This window comes from Phoxinus phoxinus (genome assembly GCF_949152265.1).
Source record: "Phoxinus phoxinus genome assembly, chromosome: 8".
In the NCBI taxonomy this organism is placed as follows: domain Eukaryota; kingdom Metazoa; phylum Chordata; class Actinopteri; order Cypriniformes; family Leuciscidae; genus Phoxinus; species Phoxinus phoxinus.
This window is the reverse complement of record NC_136883.1, coordinates 20,387,771-20,410,763: the sequence shown is the minus strand read 5'-3', so window position 1 is coordinate 20,410,763 and position 22,993 is coordinate 20,387,771. Positions and strand designations below refer to the sequence as shown.

Below are 22,993 nucleotides of genomic sequence, written 5' to 3'. Positions count from 1 at the left end.
AGAAACACAGACAGACAGACAGACAGACAGACAGACAGACAGACAGACAGACAGACAGACAGACAGACAGATAGATAGATAGATAGATAGATAGACAGACAGAAAAACAGATAGATAGAAACAGATAGATAGATAGATAGATAGATAGATAGACAGACAGAAAAACAGATAGATAGAAACAGATAGATAGATAGATAGATAGATAGATAGATAGATAGATAGATAGATAGATAGATAGATAGAGAAACACAGACAGATAGATAGAAAGAAACAGGCACACAAACAGAGAGACAGACATACAGACAGACAGACGGATAGATAGATAGATAGATAGATAGATAGATAGATAGATAGATAGATAGAAACACAGGCACACAGACAGACAGACAGATAAAAACACAGGCACACAGACAGATAGATAGAAAGAAACACATAGACAGACAGACATGTCATGATGTAAGGTGTTGTGGTGTGGGTGTTGGCTGGGCAGCTGCATGACTGTCAGGTCTGTATTCTGGAATAATGAGTTCTCTGACTCTAGGCGCCTTCAAGCTAACCTTTAATTACCGAATAAATATGCATGTCTTCAGAGAGGTGTGTAGGTGACTGGAGGTTTATTACAGCCGCACTGAGGACAGGAGCGTGTGTGTTTGATGGAGAGAGCGACTGAGGGCCGTCTGGGGTGCAGTGAAGCCTCATTACATTCCCTTGATCTGTCTGGAGATCACGGGATCAAGCCTGTTGGGCTTTTAGGCGCCTGGATGATTAAAGATGCTCCGTCAGCACTCGTGTGTAGTTTTGTGAGCTGTCAGCTCTCAATTCGAAGGGGTTTCACCCTCATTATGTCAGCTTTTAAATCAGAGGAGATGAATTATGTCCTGTGATGTTCAAGCACACATTCACGTGATGCTGCTTTTTACAGCTATAGTGGCCACAAGTCTCCAAACTTTGAATTTATCTATAGGCTAGTCTTTGCTAAAAAGTTGCTAAAATGTCTCAGAAAAGTAAAGTTGGCTCTGAGAAAAACAGAAGAATATTCAGTAATGCTTGTGTCTGTCCAAATAAGTTTCTGGATTTTTTTAATTTATTCAAAAATGTATTCAATTCATTCCAAGCGAGAAATACTCAAAATGAGCACTTCATTTTTGATGTTTGAAACTGTTATTTTAGTATTATTTATATTTGCAGTTTTAATTTTAGTTTATGTGCTTTTGGCGTTTAAAAAGTTGCAAAGACAACATTTAACGTTTTGGTTTTTATATAAGAAATGTATATTTTAAAACTAATATTTATATATTTTATTTATTTTGTAGCTTTTTTTCAGTTAATGAAAACTAATTTTAATAGTTTGATGTTTTTTACTCTAGTTTCAGGCAAATGTAACATCATATGTGTCTTAATGTTGTAGCGAAGATGGAGATTTTCAGAAAGCTGATCTCCATCTGCTCATGTCACAACACACACTCATTTTAATCTCAAAACAAAAAAGTTAAGTAGTGCACTTTTAGATTTTTTTAATGTTTTTATAAAAATTTAAATTATATATATATATATATATAATTGTTATTACAAATATTTATATATATATATACATACTGTATATATATATATATATATATATATATAAATATATAAATATATATATATTTATTTATATATAATGTATATATATAAATATTTGTAATAACAATTATTTATTATTAGTATTATTATATAATTTAATTGTATCTTGTTTTTTTCTTGTTTTTTTTTTTGAGAATGTGTGTGTGATGTAAATGAGTGTCAAGCTGCTGGTACCGTTTCCACGTGGTGAGTCAACATCTGACTGCACACTTCAGCTCTTCGGCCACTTGTGTGTGCCCTGTGTTTTTGTCTCTAAAATGAATTAAAGAACACAAGCCCAACCCCTGTGTTGTAAAGCAGTCTTCTAAGAAAAGAGCTGGAAACTTGATCCTGGTTCTGTTTGAACAGATTAAGACCCGAGGCTCCAGTGAGCAGAAATGTAGAGGGTTTTATTCAGCTTGTGAATGTCTGAGGAGAGAATTATATCCACTTGAGTCACTTTAGACTGAGCTGTGCTGGAATATGTGTTTTATTGTCTCTGTGGGTTCCAGCGGCCCCGGTCCTTTCCCAGAATGCCTTGTGAATCATCCATTGCTCCGCTTGGGCCCCATGTGATCTGATATAGTTTATTCTAGTGGTCAATAATCAGGACTAGTTACTATTTTATTTGGGATAATCCACTTCTAATACAACACATTTGTGCACCCCACAGATCTACACGCGCTCCGTCATTGAACCTCTTCCTCCTCCGCTCTCCACCAAAGACGCCGCCACATCGCCCATCGCCAACGCGACCTCTGACCCCGGCAGTCCCACCCCGACACCCTCCAGCACCACCGCCACTAGCACCCCCACACCCTCCACCCCGCAAAGTGCTGACAAGACCAGAAAGAAGAAGATGACCGACGAGGAGATACTCGAGAAACTGCGTAAGTGATGCACGAGATATAGCTTCACTAAATTTGGAGGTAACAATAATTATTTATTTAATAATACTAAAATTTTATTTATTTATATTCTCTAAAATATTCTCTAAATGTATGCATGTGTGTGTGTGTGTATATATATATATACAAACATACATACTGTACATACATACACACACACAAAATAACAAAAAATAAATAATAATATATAAAGTATTCCAGATTTAATAAAAAAAAATATATATATATATATTCGATTTTGAGTTTTTTAATTTAATTTAAATTTCCTGTCAGCTGGGTTTTCACATAGCTATGCTAGTTCCATGTCTCTCTTTGGTTCTCTTTCTATTAGTATAATAGTATAATTACATATAGTATAGTATAATTTACATACAAATCAATATTTCATGTCCAATTCTTAATTTATTTAGCAAGTGGGCTTGTAATAAGTAGGATAATGTGCGTCAGCAAGTCATTCTTGCTGTCAAGGTGCCGTCACCCTGTCAAGGTTTATTTTTTACGTTAATAACCAGCTGACTGCACATTATGTGACGTATAAAGTATGTGTGGTGTATTTGTTTTTGCGAAATTCCAACATGCTTTTATATCTCTTGCTTGAGTCATTCATGCATTTTTGTGCATCTAAGTTGTATTATTTTATTATAGTTTATATGCATTTTTATTATTATTTAGCATGTAATTTTGGCTGAAATTATTCCCAGTCATTTTTTTTATGAACGGCCCAAGAGATGCATGACTTTCTAAGAACCTGTATCTTATTAAAAACCCCATGCTACAGACGTGCTCAGATCGCCCTCTACTGGTAAGAACGGGTTGATGCCGCTGCAGGCATCCAGTGTGTCTTTCCTGCCCCACTCTGTCACTTCAGGCCCCTCTTGGCCAAAGATTTGTCGTTCTTCATCTAAAACATCCATTCATCAATGGTTGCCGGGTTACACGTCGAACTGAAGATGTTCCTGTCTTTCCCTTATGTGGCCTGAATTTAAGACTCAGAGACGTCGTAAAACTCTGATCAGCCCTCGGCCTCCTTCCTTTCTGTCTTCTCCAAGCCTGTGTTACCTCACTGCCTGTAAATCTGTCTTTTCCCAAAGGTTTAGAGGCCTTTTCATCCCCCCACTCTCTCTCATTCTTCTGCTAGGTCAACTCGCTTTGACTGGAAACGATCGTTTGCTTTTCCCTCCACAGCATGTGCCTGATCTCAGTTCACCGAGCATCCCTCTTCTTATACGGGACCGATGATTCGGTTGATCCTCACAAACTAGGGCTGCCTGATCTGGCAAATATTATATTACGCTTTTGACAAATATTTAACAAAAGGCATGATAAAAGACTATTAGAACAAAGCCTTTGAAAAGAACTATAAAGTGATGGCTGTTGGTGATTTCCAGCAAAACGCAAGCAACAGAGACCGGCGATGTCATAAAGTTGAGCAGAGCTTATATATTGGTTAACATTTCACACACATTGTTTGGAACCCAGGTACTTTTGATTATAATAAAATAAACATATCAGATTCGGTTTTGTTTACCTTTTTATATTTTTATAAATATAATTCTTAAAGAAAAAGAAGCATTTACATAAGCAGCAAAATTGTGTAAAGCTTTAAAAAAAAATTAGAATAGAATATTTAAATAATTATTAAACAGAATATTTTTTAAATAAGTTTACATTTCTTACTGCAATAAAATAAAATGAAAATATAAACAGCATAAATTATTTACTACTAATTATTTTTGTTATTTTATGTTATGATTGTAAGGCCCTCCAGTTAACCTTATAGTCTGACATTTCAAACTCTCTTAGCGTCGCCTGCTAATCTCCAGATTAATAATTGCACAAAATAAATTAATATCACAATTTTGATTATAAATTTGATTAGTTTTGCAGCTCTGTCACAAACCCTGAAGTGTTACATTTTCATTCTTTCTGTCTTTTAAAATGCTGATGTTTTTCCTCACCATTCCTCTCTCTTTTTTTTGTAGTGTTTTATTTTATTTATTGTCATATTGTTATATCATATAAATAACATGTGACCTTCACACTCCGCAGGAAGTATAGTCAGCGTGGGTGACCCGAAGAAGAAGTACACGCGATTTGAGAAGATTGGCCAGGGGTGAGTTTTATGATGGATATCTTATCATTTATGCCAAATCCCACAATCTTCAAACATTCATCCAAATGTTCCTTCCCTCATCAGGGCGTCTGGAACGGTCTACACAGCCATAGACATCGCCACGGGACAAGAGGTGAGACTTTTGAGGTGCCAGCCAGTAATGCGTTTCTCCACTGATGCCACATACGTCATCTAGACGTGTGTGTTCTTCGAAAAGAGTGTTTGCTCATCTGCAATATGCCATTATAACATTTCCTGATTAAAACAACATTCAACACAAGCATGAAGTTGTGCAGACGTTCTATTTTAAAGGATTAGTTCACTTAAAAATTAAAATTCTGTCATTATTTTCTCAGCCTCGAGTTGTTTCAAACCTGTATCTTGTTTCTTCTGAGTTTCTTTCTTCTGTATTTTTTTTCCTACTATGGAAGTCAATGGGATCCATCAACCGTCTGGTTACCGACATTCTTCAAAATATCTTTTTTGTGTGTTCAGCAGAAGAAAGAAACTCATACAGGTTTGAAACAACTTGAGGGTGAATAAATTATGATAGAATTTTCTTTTTAAGCGAACTATTCCTTTAAAATGGAACTTGACGTACATCGACTCACTAGGTCACTACTTACCAAACACCACTAATAAAGCAAGCATCACTATTGTTATTGCTTATAGGGTTAATGATTTTGTGTCCATTTGGAGAACTCCAATCATGGAGTTGGAGATATCGACAGGCTTTTCAGTGTCCACATGCTCTCACGGTTAATAGAGGGCACCTATCGTCATCATTAATGCGATTCCGACAGAGACTTCGACATTTTCGGCTGATCGATAACAATGAATCAGGGGATACGGCATGTGTTATTGATCTGATGACATTCCTCTGAGCCGAGCGCGCGCGCGCTGTAATCTTACCTACACAGAGAGCTCATCTCAAAGCTAACTCTCGCTCATGTTAATGGAGAGACGCTCAGAGACGGGCCTAATGGAGCCAAAGACTCTCGGATTCATCTTCAAGTGTGTCTAAAAGCTTTTATTCTGATGTTTGGTCTTCCAGGTGGCCATCAAACAGATGAACCTCCAGCAGCAGCCCAAGAAAGAGCTGATCATCAACGAGATCTTAGTCATGAGGGAAAACAAGAACCCCAACATCGTCAATTACCTGGACAGGTAAAATCATCCTAATCAGGATTTGATCTGGGTTTCCTGTTAAAATATGTTACTTATACTTTAGAAGCAAAATTATGTCAAATATTTTTTTCTTCTCACCGAATATATTTAAGAATTGTTTATTTTTGTTTTTAACTGTTTTATTTTAGGTTGTATTTTCTTTTGCTGTTGTTATTTTTTGTCTTTAATTTTTTTAGTATTTAAGTTTATTTTTACTAAAATGTTATTATTTTCTTTTAATTTTCAAGTTATCTTATTTATTTATTTATTTTAGTCTTTTTATTTTTTTGTTGTATTTTTCTTTTCCTTTTTAAGTTATATTTTTTCTTAAATCTTTTTTTATTATTATTTTTATTTCTGCTTTTTGTACCTGCACAATTCTTTTCAGATTATGCTCAAGACACACAAAAAAAGAACTAAACAATTAAAAAAATTTTTTTCTTTAAAAACAAGTCTTATCTCAAAAAATCCAAAGCTTCTATGGTGAATTGCTTCATGCCTGCACTAAAAAAAGCAGACGCATCCAATAATTCTGTTGTCACGGCGATGCCGCTGCATCACTCAGCGATGTGGCGTCTGTTGACGATGCTGTCTTGTTGCCATAGTTACCTGGTGGGGGATGAGCTCTGGGTGGTGATGGAGTATCTGGCTGGAGGTTCCCTGACAGACGTGGTGACGGAAACCTGTATGGATGAAGCGCAGATCGCCGCTGTCTGTCGGGAAGTGAGTGTGTAATAATTCAACTTTCTCTCCAAAACAAAAAAAGCTGCCTTGCTGTCTAGATATCTACTACGGCAAAATCCTAAGTGAAATGGAACCTCATAAATGACTGATCTGGAACACCGCATAGCAAGCAACTCACAAATAGTGTTCCTTAGAAAAAAGCGCATGAGAATCAGTTCATTCCAATAGAGTTTAATGTTAGCTATGCTAACAACAAAATATTTTAATTATCATAAACATAGACAGTGCACCCAAATTATTAAAGTTTGTGTGTCTATATGTATACTGTATACACACACACACATATAATATTATATAATATAATATTTATACACACATATATTAATATATTATAAACAAAAACGTTTATGTTGGATGGAAATTAGCCCTCGGCTATATTCCGGCATGTTTACATGCATGTTTTACATGTTTTGTTCATTAACATGCACTGTCCCAATCAAAAAAAAAAAAAAAGATGCGATTAATCGCCAATCGACAGCACTAATACAAATATTCTTCAGTTTAAACTTACTTTAACAATTAGTTGCCAATGCAATATTTCTTAGGCCTTAGATTAAGGCTTAGATTAAGCCAGGATTAGGCCTTAGTTCAGTTAAAGCATTTAAGTAGCTTTTATAAACGTGCCTTAGAAAAAAACACATTACTGGTGTGCATCTTGAGACAAAACAATGGCACTGACATGTTTTAAGATATTCCAGTGCAAATTGCTTTCCGTTAAAATGGCTCAAACATACATTTTTCTGGAACTGGACTTTAAAGCCTTGTCTGTGAAACCGGGGAATACTTACAAAATCACTAAAACGTAAACTAAAACGAAACAAAAACTATAAATATAATATAAAAGCAAATTCTAAATATTACTTGATACTATATAAATCACACTAAAATAACACTGCACAGAGCTTGTTTGCGATGCATGCTGTCTAGCTAGGCAGCTCACTAGTTTTTGAAACTGCTTTTAGGTCACATGAACCCTGTGCATGTTGTAATGTGCTAACTGGGTTGTTCTTGTCCATGCAGTGTCTACAAGCCCTGGAGTTTCTTCACTCGAATCAGGTTATTCACAGAGACATCAAGAGTGACAACATTCTCTTGGGCATGGACGGATCTGTCAAACTCAGTGAGTGCACAACTCATCTACAACTATTTGTCTTCTAATCTGGGTTTCAGTTGTTCTATCTAAAACATTTAAGGCTGTTCTGGATTGTAAATTGTATGCATATTAGTGACATATGCACCTAAATCTTGGCATTGAGTGCTGTTTAAATAAGGTCTTAAAGATAATTATTACGTTTTTCATCGTTGGCTTTGATCAAGCACTTTGAGTGCCTAGAAAAGCGTTATATAAATTTAATGAATTATTATTATTATTATGATTTAAAAGGAACCCTTAATGTGATGTTTTCGTCTGTGCAACTTTTGATCAGTAGAGGGAGCAAGAATCCATTTTATGACCATGCTTCACTATTCCTGCTGTATTTGTGAAATCACATGAAGTGACTGTATCACACCAGCCGGTCTAAACATCTGTCCATCTGTGTCTCTCAGCTGATTTCGGCTTCTGCGCTCAGATCACTCCTGAACAGAGCAAACGAAGCACCATGGTGGGGACGCCCTACTGGATGGCACCGGAGGTGGTGACCCGTAAGGCCTACGGACCCAAAGTGGACATCTGGTCCCTGGGCATCATGGCTATAGAGATGATAGAGGGCGAACCGCCGTACCTCAACGAAAACCCTCTGAGGGTAAGATTAAAGACATCTAAACCTAACCTCATCACTAAAGTCACATCAGAAGTTTTTGCAAAGTTTTCCTGTGATAGTAAGCAATATTCAAATTAGACAGTTCTGCTGGAACACTTAAGACGAAATAATAGACTCTACAAAACAATACCATGGTGATGGCATCAGATGGTAATACCATGGTACTTTGATATATATATATGGTCCTGAGTGATTAATATGAACTATGGTATTTACATGGTACACAGAGGTACAGCAAAGAATACCATGGTTCATAATATGGTAAACATTGCGGGCCATTACCCATAGTCTTTGGACGTGGTATTTCCTCTACAGGTAACTACAGTATTACCATGGCTTGTTTGAAAAAACATGGTGATTGTGCAGTATTTTACATTAAAGCCACAAAATGTAATTTTCTTCGCCTCAAGGGGTCGCTAACCTCTTACAATATCAAAGATATAGATTGCTAACGCAGTACATGAGCGTGGAATCATGGAACTTGTCGTCATGCCAATTGGTCTAACGTTAATAATGTTTAAGGGGAAATCATGTTTATGGATGAGTGAATACATTGATGTTTTTATCATGACTGTGGTATGAAGCATGGTGCAATTGCTAATGAGAGACAGATATCAGCGCGAGTCACACGGATATAAAGGAATGGGGACGTTTCATTCTACCGAAAAAATAAAACAATAAGTAAATAAATGAATTGGACTAGAGGAATGTGAAGCTGTAACATAAGACCCAACTGCACATATTGACCTAATGCTGTTTACTTGTGATCCCAAGTTGATGATGATGAAGTCCAACCTTTGTTTCAAATCACGGAATTATTTCACTGATGGCTTTCACCAGTGACATCAGAGATGCTTTCCTGATGTCAACAACGCTAGATGGAATGATGGGAAATTATGTTAGTGATTTGATACTTTGTGGGTGGACAGATTTGATTGATTTCGACCTCCATCAGCTCTAAACGCTTTTATCTTCAATGCCATTTTAAAAAACTGTTTGTGGCAAACAAAAATGAAGTATTAGTGTGAAGTAGTTGTGACCTTGAGGGAAGTATTTGGCAACAATGGTGCAAAAATATTGGACTATTTGTATTTTCTTAGAAACCTCTGGATGGTTATTCCTCAAGGTTTCATTTAGACAAGAACATTTCAAATAGCCTTTTAAATGAAACCAACTGGTGCTGTAGTTAATGTTCATGGTTTTTGTGTGACCTTTAACCCCTGCTGTTGTCCAGGCTCTGTACCTCATCGCCACCAATGGAACTCCAGAGCTGCAGAACCCAGAGAAACTCTCCTCTGTGTTTCGTGACTTCTTAAACCGCTGTCTGGAAATGGACGTGGAGAAGAGAGACTCGGCCAAGGAGCTCTTACAGGTGTGTGTGTGTGTGTGTGTCTGTGTGTGTGTGTGTTTGTATTTTTGACCCATTTAATGTGTAGCAATAACAATCTATAACATTTTAAAGAATTGAAAGGCTGCTTTTGTTATGTAGTTTGTATATTCTCTCAAATGATATTCGATGTAATCATATTATATTTCTGGTAATCTCATTCCGTCTTGTCTCCATAAAAGCATCTCTCCCTCCTGCTCTTATGTCACTCCCACACTCACGTCTGACTTAGAAAAATCCCGTCTGTTGGATGGAATAAAAGTGCTGCCAGAACTTTCTAGAAAAGCCCCATAAGCTGAAAGTATGAGAGCATCAGTAGTGATGTTGCGTAACGCATTATATGACTCAATTGTGCATTAAATAAGGCGGACGAAGAAACTTGTGCAAATTATGTGAAAAGCTGCTGGAAATCTCAGTCATTAGAAAATAGAAAGGATTTTTTACAGTAAGAACTGAAATCCACAGTTCACTCTCTTTCTGCCACTGGTTTAAAAAGTTTAAACACTTTTTTAAATGCGCGTGATGTGTGGACAATAAAAGAAACGTAATAAATATAAAATCTTTACAATTAAAGGTAGGGTAGGTCAGAATTGTCTAAAAAAAACTTTTATTCAAATTTGTTTAAACGGTCTTTATATACCAATGCATAATTAAAATGCAAGTACTCTGAAATAGAGAGTATAAAAAACCGAGTGGCTCTAGTGTATTTAATCTTCAATAAACACAGCTCATTAATTCCATTCACTCCCACCTAAAAACGGGGGCGCGACTGCGCGCACGTGGGCAGAGCCAGTAATAGCGGTAGTCATGGCGACGGAGAGTGACAGTCGCGCAAGCCAATCCTGTGATTCGTCCCGAATGGAAATAATGAGCTGTGTTTAATGAAGATTAAACAGTCTAGAGTCACTCGATTTTTATACTCTTTTTATCAGAGTACTTACATTTTAATTATGCATTGATATATATAGAAAGTTTAATCAAATTTGGTAAAAAGTTTTTATATAAATCCTACCTACCCTACCTTTAATACATAATAAAACCCTTAACGTGTGTCAATATGCATTACTGTTCAAAAGTTTGGGGTCAGTAAGATATTTTGTTGTTATTTTAAAGAAATAAGTTAATACTTTTAATTCATCAAGGATGCATTAAATTGATCAAAAGTGACAGTAAAGACATGTATAATGTTACAGATTTCTTTATTTGAGCTTTCTACTCATGAAATAATCTTGAACTAAAAATGCACGGTTTCCACAAAAAATATGACGCAGCACAACTGTCTTCAACATTCAACATATTCAACATATAATAAATATGTTTCTTGAGCATCAGATCAGCATATTAGAATGATTTCTGGAGGATCATGTGACACTGAAGACTGGAGTAATGATGCTGAATATTCAGCTTTGCATCACAGAATACAATTTTCAAATGTATTCAAATAGAAAGCAGTTATTTTAAATTGTAATAATATTTCAAAATATTACTGATTTTACGTTTATTTTGCAAATGCAGCCTTGATGAGCATAATAAGAGACGTCTCTGTCTTCTCCCTGCAGCACCAGTTCCTGAAAGTGGCCAAGCCTCTGTCCAGCCTCACTCCACTGATCATTGCGGCTAAAGAGGCGGCCAAGAACAACCGCTAGCCCCCCTGGGACGACCCCCGGCCCCACCTGTCCTCCGCCCCGTCCCGCCAGCCCTCTCTCTCTCTCTCTCTCTCACATGCCGAGGGTTCATCCGTCCCTCGTCCTCTAGTGCTGCTGTGATGGGGTCCGAGGGGTGTCTGCAGTCACTGCTGCGGTCACCGAAAAAGGCTCTGAATGATGACATCACTGAAAAATAAAGGGTCACGGTGCTTCAGGCCCAAAGCATTATGGGGGATTTGCCCCCGTGTTTCACCGGCTGACTTTCTCTGGGTCTCGCTGTCAGTTTTTTTTATTGCTCTTTTGTTTGATTTTGTGTTTAATGCCTGTCGAACCATGGGAACATGATTCATGTTTTCATGTCGGTTATTTGTTTGTTCATTTTACAATGTTTTTTTTTTTTAAAGTGTTTGTGTATGTGTGAGAGTGCGTATGTGCGTTTGTCGGCTCATAGATTAGCTGAGATCGCGACTTGATTCGCGGCACGATTGTACCGCGATCTCATCGACAGAAAGATCTCGTCCGATACACGTTTTTTGATATTGAAACTTAATGATCTGTAACAGACTATTGATTTAAGGTACTATGAAGGATGCCTGTGCATGAAGAGACTGCATTTCAGATGCAGTTTTGAAACGACCACCTGAGGTCCGTTCCGTCCCATTAACGCTCCACATGTCGGAAATGAAACAAAACCTCTCTGCATTCTGTGCATTAAGATGGTTTGTGTTGCCACTGAAATGTTCTGATGTTGCGTTCATGTACCCTTTGGCCTTAAACGAATAGTACGAAGATGGCACAACCCACGAAGATGCAATCTGTTGCCATTTCAATGGACTGATGGGATTTGTTTATGAAGAAAATCTTTCCTGTAAGCAATCAGTGTCTCTGCGAGCCATAAACCGTTTATAAGGCCTTTTGACGAATCGAAATTCTTAATGAAATGGGACGAATAAACTTCAGAATTAATCACAGTGTCCAGGTGATTTTTGTTTGTTTGTTGTAACTGCTGTTGCTGTCTGTGTTCAGAATGGCACACTGCATGTGCTGTATCCCATAATGCAATGCTCTCGACTGCAAATCAACTTTAGTGTATACATTCCAAAAAGTTCAAATATAAGAGTAAAAAAGTGATTACATTCACTATTAATAAAAAATGTAAGCATTTTCAGACAAACTTTTATTAAAATATAAATAAGTAAATAACTTTTTTAAATAAATAATAAATCATATTTATAATTATAATTGGATGAGATTGTAGAGAGATTATAATTGGATGTTAGTCTGGACATTGAGGATTTTCTCTAAAATGTATAAAAATTATAGCTAAAAGTTAAAACATTTGTAAATTGATTTTCAAAATTAAATAACCATTTATTTCTAAAATAACTGATCTATGGTGTACATAATGAGGATTATTGGTAACACTTTACTTTACAGTGTCCTTGTTACATGTAATTACTGTAGAAATAACTATAAATTGTATATTGTATAGTTTATTATTACTCCGTACTTAAATGTATACTTACACTGTAACATGAATACCCTAAAATAGTGTAACTGTATTTTTTTTTTGTTTTTTATTATATGTATACAGTACTGCAAAGTAAGCAATGCATTAGTTTCCTACTCTGAACACAGTCCCTGTATACTTAACTGAATGGCTTTGTGTATGTTCCTGTACTCTGCTTATTATTCACAAAGATGTGTTTAACCCATAAAACGTAGGGTCAAATAGGTTTTAAGGTTTTAATTTTCATTTTACTGCACTCTCAGGATTACCGAGATGATTAGCTGGAAAGAACACCAGAGACCCCACTCACTGTTATAAAACCATATGAATTGATTATAGTGTTTGAACAAAATGTTCTGTTCACTGTCGGCTTTTTGTGAGAATAGCTGGACTGTGAACGGAATCGTTCACCCAAGAATCGTCTTTAACCTCACTCTCATGTTGTTCCAAACCCATGTTTTCTTCAGTCAAACACAAAAAGAGATGTTGAAGTCTGAGTTGCTCTTTTTTGCTATGCAACAATAGTGATTTACACTGTGAAACTCCCAAAAGACATGACATGATCAACCTGAATTACTTGCCTTAAAGCCTGACAACATGGTTGAACGTTTGGAACATCATAAAGACGACAGAGTTTTTCTTTTTTTACTCAGCAATCCTTTCAATAAATGCATTTTAGTTGTATTTGAGGCAGTAAGGCTTAACAAAATCATCATCTCTTGTCTAGAATTACACTTTTGAAGCATGATCACTAGAGAAAAGGGGAAATTCTCTTTTTATAGCCGCTCTGAGAGGGAGCTTTTGTGAATTGTTGCAATGAAATGGCATTCAATAATCCTGATCTGAAAAACAACAACATTGCAAGACACAAAACGCACCACATGCTAATCTCTGAGTCTGACCTCCACCAACAACCAATGAAAGATTTGTCTATTTTTATAAACAATCTTATTAATGCTCTTGGACGTATAAGCTGCTTTCTTGGGTCTGTGAAATGGATTTTGGGATGTGGACTGGACCAGACTGAATGGCTCATTCTTGCTTATGCAACGCGGGAGATTGGTTGCTTGTTTGGCATTACTGCTTACTTTTTTGGGGTTATTTTACAGATGATTTATAAGGCAATTTACAGTCCATTTGCTCCATGGTAAGAGCTCTTGGGACTCACTGTAAAAAAGTTTAAAATAAGTTCTAAGTTGAAAATAAATATTATTGGAGTGCGTTTTACAAGAAAAAACGATTTTAGTCTTTGTACTTGAACATTTCTAATTTAAGTTTAACTGGCTAATTCTTTGTAAAGATTTGTTACATTTACAAGCAATTTCTAAGTGAAAATTATACACACAAATGCAGCAATTTTGAGTGTGGGATTTAGGGGCTATTCACACAAACCAGTGCATGGTCAAAATAACACATTTCACCATAAAATCGTACAAGTAAGGAGTTCTGTGTTTCACAGTGGCCATATGACTTTCAGCACTGTGACAAAAAAAGCCTAAATAAAATACACAAAAACACATAATTGCCATGAGTTTTTTGCCCAAACCTCAAAGGCCTGTTTAAAATATTAAAACTAGAATTATTTCCTAACTTTAAGATTAGTTTTATCATATAAACTACATGCACTCACCTGCCACTCCACTCACCAGAATGGGGAAGAAAGGGGATTTAAGTGTTTTTGAACGTTGCATGGTTGTTGGTGCCAGACGGGCTGGCCTGAGTATTTCAGAAACTGCTGATCTACTGGGATTTTCACGCACAAGCACAACCATCTCCAGGGTTACAGAGAATGGTCTGAAAAAGAGAAAATATCCAGTGATGGCAGTTCTGTGGGTGAAAATGCCTTGTTGAGGTCAGCGGAGAATTGTCAGACTGCAGCTGATAGAAAGGCAACAGTAACTCAAATAACCACTCGTTACAACCGAGGTTTGCAGAAGAGCATCTCTGAACGAACAAAACATCCAAACTTGAAGCAGACGGACTACAGCAACAGAAGAACACACCAGGGACCGAAACTGAGGCTAAAATTCACACACGCTCACCAAAATTGGACAAATGGTGAAAATGGTGCATGGTCTAATGATGGTAGGGTTAACATTTGGCATTAACAACATGAAAGCCTGGATCCATCCTGCCAATATCAACAGTTCAGGCTGCTGCTGGTGTAATGGTGTGGAGGAAATTTTCTTGGCACACTTTGAGCCCCTTAGTACCAATTGAACATTTAAACACCAGAGCCTACACTACACATGGCAACTTCCAGCAGAATAACACTCCATGTGCAAAGCTCAAATCATCTCGAACTGGTTTCTCGAACATGACAATGACTATACTCAAATGTCCTCCACAGTCACCAGATCTCAATCCAATAGAGCACCTTTAGGATGTGCTGGAACGGGAGATTCGCATCATGGATGTGCAGCCGACAAATCTGCAGCAACTGCGTGATGCTGTTATGTCAATATGGGCCAAAATCTCAGGAACTTCCAGCACATTGTTGTATAGAAGAATTAAGGCAAAAGGGGGTCCAACCCGGTACTAGCAAGGTGTACCTAATAAAGTGGCCGGTGAGTGTATATACAGCATTTCATATAGGCCTAGGCTATGTGTCTGCGTTGCTTCTGTTCTGCTTGCACGTCCAGTGTGAATCGGGTCTTAACTGTGTTCCTCTGCAGCACTGCAGATCGTCACGAGGGAATGAGGCTCAGCAAGGTTTTTTATTATCTGTCAAGTAGAAACACAGCAGTGCCCCTCCTCACGTGCGTTTATGTAAAGGAGTGACTGTAACACCCCCTTGTCGATTCTCTCTCCTTCCTCTTGGCGCAATCATTTCCGAGGTACTGCTGAGGTGGCATTTAATGGGTTGGAAATCTGCCAGTGCCACACACAACACTGGAAAGACAAAGGACTCCAGTTCATTCTGGTGACGGTGTGAGGAAATGCCTGGAGTTCTATGACACAGTGTAACTTACTTGGGGGGGGAAGCTTAGACAATACAATAATATAGAAGCTGTAAAACATTTTATTGTGTGTGTGTGTTGTTGGAAATCTTTGCACGTAATCTCATTACATTTGCATCAAATGTTTCTGCCAAATGAGAGGTGACATAATAACTAAAATTATTATATCCATCTATTCACGCGTTCACACTGTACATGAAATCTATAAAAGTGAAATGATAAAGGTCCTGCAGTTTAATCAAAGTTCAAATTAATTCCAAATCCAAATAACATGTGAGTGGTGTTCAATATGCATGTAGTTTGGGAGCTGTTTTCTGGTACCTAGGCTACTTGGAAAAACTGAAATGAAACCATAGAGCATTTTTAGCTCAAATGAGGCTAGAATCACTGTATTATTGTTTATACACTGTTTACAGAACACACAGACTTCTCATGATAAACCCACACAGTTTCCAGTGCAGAGATACTGTAAACATTTAGGTTGGGTAAGCATTTAACATACTGGACGGAAATATACCGCATGTACAGTACTGTTTATATTAAATGAACAATGAAGAAGAGAAAGGGAAACACACCATTGAATTTAATGGATTAAACTAACCAATGGTAATTCATGCTTGCTTTCTGCATTAACCAACAAGAGCATCTAGCCTTTCAAAACATGAAACATCTGGGATTTGGGGAGCTGAGTTCATACAGTAGCTCTTTTTATGAAAAAATAATTATTTGTTTCTAACAGTCAATAAAAAGCCTTCCTATTTATAACCGGTGTTAACACTGAGACACTCAAGATACATGGATCAGTGTGAATAGGATTAAACAATTATACGCATTATAACTGAATGATAATGATTTAGGACTGGGTATAATGCATTGGAATATGTATTATAAGTAATTATGTATTATACAGTGCATCACACACTAACAAACATTCAGTCAAACCAAAATGTATTCAGACACATTTCTCACATTATCACAAAGAAATAGCTTTTTAAGGACTACAACAAATGGCTGGTAGGGACTACACGACATTCCTCACTACATGTCATTAGTGACATCACCAACCCAAAAATGTACATAAACCCCGCCCCCAGAACACGATTTATAGATTATCATGACAGAATCCTTTTTTACAGTCTATGGACAGAATATGCTCATCAATGACTAGAAGATAACTACATTACCAACTAATCATTCAGAAATGTTGTCTACGTTGTCACTTCTTCTTGAATCTCCATCTTTCTGACTTAGGTTTGAACATTTTTTTGTGCACGTGTGTGTGTGTGTGTGTGTGTGAGTGAGTGAGGTAAAAGGACACGGACTCTTGTAGCTCCGCCCCTGTGCCGGGAGCAGCTGCTCATTTGCATTTAAAGGGACAGACACAAAACGGTGCATTTTGCTCACCCTCAAAAAGTGACAACTTTAACATGCTATATAAAAATATCTGTGGGGTATTTTGAGCTAAAACTTCACATACACAAGTCACATCAAACATCAAATACTTATTTTACATCATGTGAAAAGGGCATTATACCACCCCTTTAAAGGTGAACTAAGTAACATTTTTACCTTAACTGATCAACTTCGGAGTCACTGGAATGGTTATATTACTTATTTTGGGTTGAATGGTGGTGGTTTCGCACCCCCCTGGTGCCCGTGAGCGGAAAAACAGCATTTGCAACTTTGGGCCGGCGCCTCTTCGTCTGGAAGTATCGTGTGATCCCAAGTCTCCCGAGGTAAAGAATTGCTTTACTGCAAAAATAAATCTGCTATAATGCAAGCATTGCGCTCCCTCACGCTGTTGGAACCCGAATGAAGACGACGTTGCAAAGAGTTTCCCATCTGCTTTGATGTCGTTGATCTACTAAGCCTCTAGTGTCTGAGAATAGCCAGCGAGTTTTTAACAGTTTGTAACGAATGGGCCAGAATCATGATCCTATTTCTCTTTGCAAAAATCCACATTCCTTCGTGCTGCCACCCTTTGACTCAGATATGTAAAATAACAAGACTCAAAGAACCTAAATTACCACCATGGCTCCGCCGTGGCGAGATTCCGAGTGTCTCTTGACACCTTTATGACCACGCAGCATAAGACAGACACCCCAAGATCTTGATAACCGAGCTTCAAAGCCCCCAGAACGCTCTCCTCACCCAAGGGGAGGAGGGAACACAGCGCAACAGGAATGTCTGCACGTACACACACACACACATACCAAGACACACACACACATGAGCTAATTCACGGACTTTTCTCACTGAAAACTAGCTTTTAAATGTATGAAATGTATCGCTTTTGTGGTTAAATGTATGTACATGTAGCTCTGAGGTGTGCAGGATGAAAACCAAACTCTATATGCCCAGAATTATAAACAATCCTATATCTCTGTGTCCGGACTCGCAAAATTGTCGTTTGTGGTGTCTGTAGAATGGTAAAAACCCGACGGCGTCGAATCTCGACGACAAATCACAAAAAGACGCATTATTTCATAAATACCATCTTTCTGAGAATAAATGCTCAATTTTGACATCGCTATAAATTATGTAAGGAGGGTGGGACGATTCAAACAAAGAACGTCCTTCCCGCCTCCGTTTCTGAACAACGATTGGCCCAGCCATGAGAAATAGGTGTAACCCAGCTGGCCCTTAAGGCCAAGCCTCTGCCGTTATTCTTTGCACTCCGCCAAAGAGAAGAATCTACTCATCTTCACGAGAAAACTCCGCCAAGGAGCTTCTTCGTTTTATTTTCTGAAAACTTCGTTTTCATCTTAGGCTTTTCTTTATTTCCATCTGAGTTCAGTCACCTTTCGGTAAAGTGTTACATTCGTGTGAGCGGCCGAAATTGCGCAACACCTGCGTCAGAAAGGAACTCCGGAAAACTGCAGGACAATTTGAAATCAGCACACACACCTCTGAGAGCCAGATCTAAGCAAGTATTTTATCTCACGATTGAAACTGCTGTTTAAAGGTTGTCTAGAATATTCCTGCGAATATTTTAATACATACTTGGGGTCTCTTTGGAAAGTAACTGAATTGAAAATTGTCACTCTATCTCTCTCTCACTCCCTCTCTCTCTCTCACTCGCTCCCTGATTCATTCTCTCATTCTTTCTCTCTCTCCCCTCATATTATTCGTTAATTTGAGTTATTTAGTTGGTACCTTATGTGTTTTGTTTACTCTATATATATATGCATATTTACTCCGTGTGAAATTGTAGTTTTGTATTCTTTAGTCTGTTTTATTAAAATCCAATAATTGCATTGAAGATTGAATCTGTTATTTGCTCACAAACTCAAAAGTCAATGAAGCGCAAGATCTAACGTTACCTAAGCTTTATTGTGTATTATTTAAGTAATACAAACTGTACAAACATAGGAACTATTAATTGTCCTGATCAGATACTTAATTTTCCTAGGAAGTACGTTTATTGATGTAGGATAAGGAAATCTGAGTTTTAGTTTGCAGGACAAACAAAAATGCCAGATAACTGAAACTAAATTGATAAAGGTTACGTGTACATGATTAAATATTCCCTTTATTGGGAAGGTTAATATCTTAAGATAACAAGCAAATCATATTCATAGACTCATGAATATCCAGTCCATTTGAACTAATATTCCCCGAGACTCATTTGAGACTGATTGTTGTTACATAAGTGGTGGAGAATGCGGGCAGTTTCAAACTTTTGGTTTGTGAGCAATATTCATATTCATGTGTATTTTTGGGTATTAATATCACGCAGGCGCGTTTTTGAATTGTGAGAAATCGCGCAAAGCGAATCAACTCACTAACTGACCGGCACAAGCCGAGCTCAGCTCAAGCTTAAACAGATGCTAAAACATGTTTAAATAGTTAGCCTATATTATTGAAAGTATAGACTACACTAAAGTCGCAATATTAAACGTCCGGCAGAGATCACGAAACCTCTGTATAGTCCGTACAATCTTAATATTGTTCTAAACCCGCCTGCTCTGGGAAGACGAAAGCTCCCGTCAGCCGGAAGATTGAAATCGAGCGAGATTCCTTTGTTTCAATAAAGGCCTAATCATGATCATATTATATCGTTAGAGAAAACGGTAAACTCCTGGTTAAACAGTGAACTAGCTACTCATTTGTAAAACCTAAAACATTTGACTCATAAACGCTGAATAAACGGTCAGCTAAGTTTGATAAATGTCTATTGGAGTTCTTTTTAATGTGAAGTAAACAGACGAAAAGTCCTGTATCCACATTAGTTTGTGCCAGCGCAGCACAAAAAGATCCGCAGTGATCCGAAAAATTGTGATTTTTGCAAAATCTGTGAGTGACGTCGTCTCAATTTTTGTTCTAAATCACGTAAGGTGTTGTAACTCCGCTTGCTCGACACTAGAGGGAGACTCTTAAATGTTTAACAGCTCGCGAATAACACATCACCATAACTTCATCCCGAGCGGGCGCAACATCGCCATCTGGTGAGCATATTCCGCCTAACTAACTCTAGTCTGAGCGGACTCGACTGCGCCATCTCGTGGATAGTGTCGGATAGTTCTACTCTCCGCTAGTTAACTTTGTCATAAACTTAACTTCCGTCCTAAGTCGAGCACGTGATTTGTTTACTGATAGACAATTTTACTGCCATTAGGCAACGGTCAAGTCTTTTTTCTCGCTGATTAAACACACTTATTTGAATTTGAAGTTTAGAAGGAAAAACGACTTTCCCTAACTTAAATTGAAATCAGGTTCCAGTTACTGACAGTCCACGTGAAAGGAAGGACGCCACCGTGTGGGCGTACCCTGCTGAGTCAGCGTACCGCTCCCTCTCACTCTCTCTTTACCTTTCAATGCTGTGCAAAGTGCATTATTCCTGCTTTTCCTTTCTAATTACGCTATAGGGTATCGTTTTGCCTTGTTCTTCTTTTATTTGTCCTTACCGGCTTATCTCATTTTAATTTAAACTTGTTTTGAATTTAATTTGAATAAGCTAAACAGTATAGGATATCATTTTGATTGGCTTTCTTTTATTTACATTCTTTTTACAGGCTTACTTAAATTTAATTTAAACTCGTTTTGAATTTAATTTGAATTAAGTTGATCATCTAAATTTTTTTTTTTATTGATAACTTTTATTGATTTTTTTTTTTTTTTTTTTTAAAAAGTTTTTTTTTCTCTGCTTAATTCTTCTTCTCTTTTCTCTCTTTCTCTCATTTGGGTTAGGGTCATTTTGATAATTACCAACAGTATCAAAATTTCCCTTGTTTTATCACTAGGTGATAAAAACCTTTGAATTTTTCAAATTTTGTTTTATATCTAATTTTCCACTTCCCTTTTGCCTACAACCATAAATTACCCAAGCCAGGAAGCCTTAATTCATTTTAGACTTTCACCTGTTTTGCGTATTTATTGTAGGACCCCCAAGGACCCGTGGTGAATTGGGACCATCTCTGGTTGGTCTCCGCGAGCTGTGGCCCGACAGGTGTAACCAGCACTGGCTGCGGGTGAACATCGGTTCCTTTTTGCTCTAACCGTCGTTGCGGCACGCAGTGGCGACACCAGCAATTTGGCACTCCAAAGGTAGTCAACCAGTCCAGACGAAACACACCAGGCAATTTCTGAGACCATTACCTAAACCGGGGCCTAAAAGGGGGCCACTCTTGAAAAAGAGGGTTCTGGGGAACGTCCCAATTTTGCTGTGTTATCTGGCGGTTGGCATCTTGGTTTGCCAGGTTGTGTTTAAAGTCATAAGCTGTTTGAGCGGGCGCAACGCGACTAAGAGTAACGAAGGGCCGAGGACACTGCAGTTGCGTGTTTGGAAACGCCAGGGAGGCTAACCGCGTCGCCGGTTTCCACCGAAGTGACCCAAACTAGCCCCGGTAAACAAACTGTGATAAAACCCATTCACTTATTTGTTAAAAGCTGAATATTAGATATTTCCTCAAGTACATTCTAAGGGCTTGGCCCACCTTTCCTCTCTAAGCCACACCCTCTTCCTAGGTTTCCTACCCCGATAGACACACATGCTGTAGGTCCTATCAGGAACTCTTACGAAAAGGTAGCAGACTTAAGCCCCTTTAATACTTTTTTTTTTCACTTCCAGCATTCACGCTTATTTTCATTTCATTGCAGACCGCTTTATTGTTCGTTCTGTTTTCGCTGTGCTCTTTCCTATCTTCCCTGTTCAGACTGTTGTAATTGTGTTTCTTTCAGTTCACCAAGAGACCCCAAGCTAAGTAACAGAGTGACAACCGAGCAGCCGGCGTCACCAGGTGACGCACAAAGCTACCGCCTGTCAAAATCTCTATTTTAGGCCGACCCGGAAATCGGCCCGCCTAATCATCTAACTGTCCACATCAGTTAGCCAAAATTCTTATCGACGGCATAGTCCGTACGAGAGCTCGTTAGACTTAGAACAAACTTGCATTGGCCTCTTTGTGTGTGTTTGTTGTGTTTCTCTCGTCCACAGCGAGCCAGCATGTCCCGTTCATCCAGTCCCGCTGTCCCGTGGGATCGTCTAGCGATATGGCTGGAAGCGATGACGAACACGGTTCTGTCCAAGGACGCCAGTGACCTGCAGCAGCCGAGCCAGGAGCAACTGGACACCGAGCTAGACCAGCTGACGGCACGGGACCCGACGCAAAGCTACACTCACAAAGAACTGGCCAAGATCCTCGGAAGCCTCGCCCACACCCTCGTCGCCCAGGCTCGACTAAGCGAAAGGAGCCACATCGACCTGGAGCAGGAAGCAGCAGCGCTAAAGCTTCAAGCAGAGGAGGCCCGGAGGAACCAGGCCCACACCCAAAGTCATCTAAGCCAGCTACTTCTCCAGACCGAGGAAGAGGACGCCACAGACCAAAGAGAACAGTCGGAGAAAGAAACCTGTAAAGAACCCGACGAAAGACTCCAACAAAGTGACGCTCTCCTCGAGAGAGCAAAGACTGAACTAAGAGACAAAAACGCTAAAGCCACAGCCTGCGAAAAACACTTACAGGTGGCCCGAGCTGAAATCCATGAGCTTACTCTGCAGAGACACGATCTCAGAGACGAACTTGACATTGTTCACAGAGAACTGAGACATTCGTACAGACTTAACAGTGACCGGGTAGGGGAAACAAACACCACAAAGTTTCCCTCGACCCGCTGGCACGCACCTTTCAGCCAAGAACCCAGGGCTGAAAAGGGGGGCGAAAGCCCATTGTTCCAGACATCACCAGCCAGCCAAC

General features: G+C 38.4%; 1 protein-coding gene across 3 annotated transcripts in view; it reads left to right on the top strand.

Annotated features, from left to right (window-relative positions):
• The window catches only part of pak1 (p21 protein (Cdc42/Rac)-activated kinase 1), a 45,107-nt gene extending 32,795 nt beyond the window's left edge, over positions 1-12,312 (top strand). For 2 of the 3 annotated variants that reach the window (XM_079620130.1, XM_079620132.1), the window contains exons 7-15: positions 2,276-2,492; positions 4,560-4,623; positions 4,708-4,756; positions 5,678-5,790; positions 6,396-6,513; positions 7,555-7,654; positions 8,083-8,279; positions 9,532-9,669; positions 11,244-12,304. In XM_079620130.1, the coding sequence (XP_079476256.1) occupies positions 2,276-2,492; positions 4,560-4,623; positions 4,708-4,756; positions 5,678-5,790; positions 6,396-6,513; positions 7,555-7,654; positions 8,083-8,279; positions 9,532-9,669; positions 11,244-11,330 (1,083 nt within the window). In that variant the 3' untranslated portion in view covers positions 11,331-12,304. Of the gene's footprint in view, positions 1-2,275; positions 2,493-4,559; positions 4,624-4,707; positions 4,757-5,677; positions 5,791-6,395; positions 6,514-7,554; positions 7,655-8,082; positions 8,280-9,531; positions 9,670-11,243 lie in introns of all 3 variants that reach the window. The other variant, XM_079620131.1, reaches the window with a different exon arrangement.
• The last annotated feature ends 10,681 nt before the right edge of the window (positions 12,313-22,993 follow it).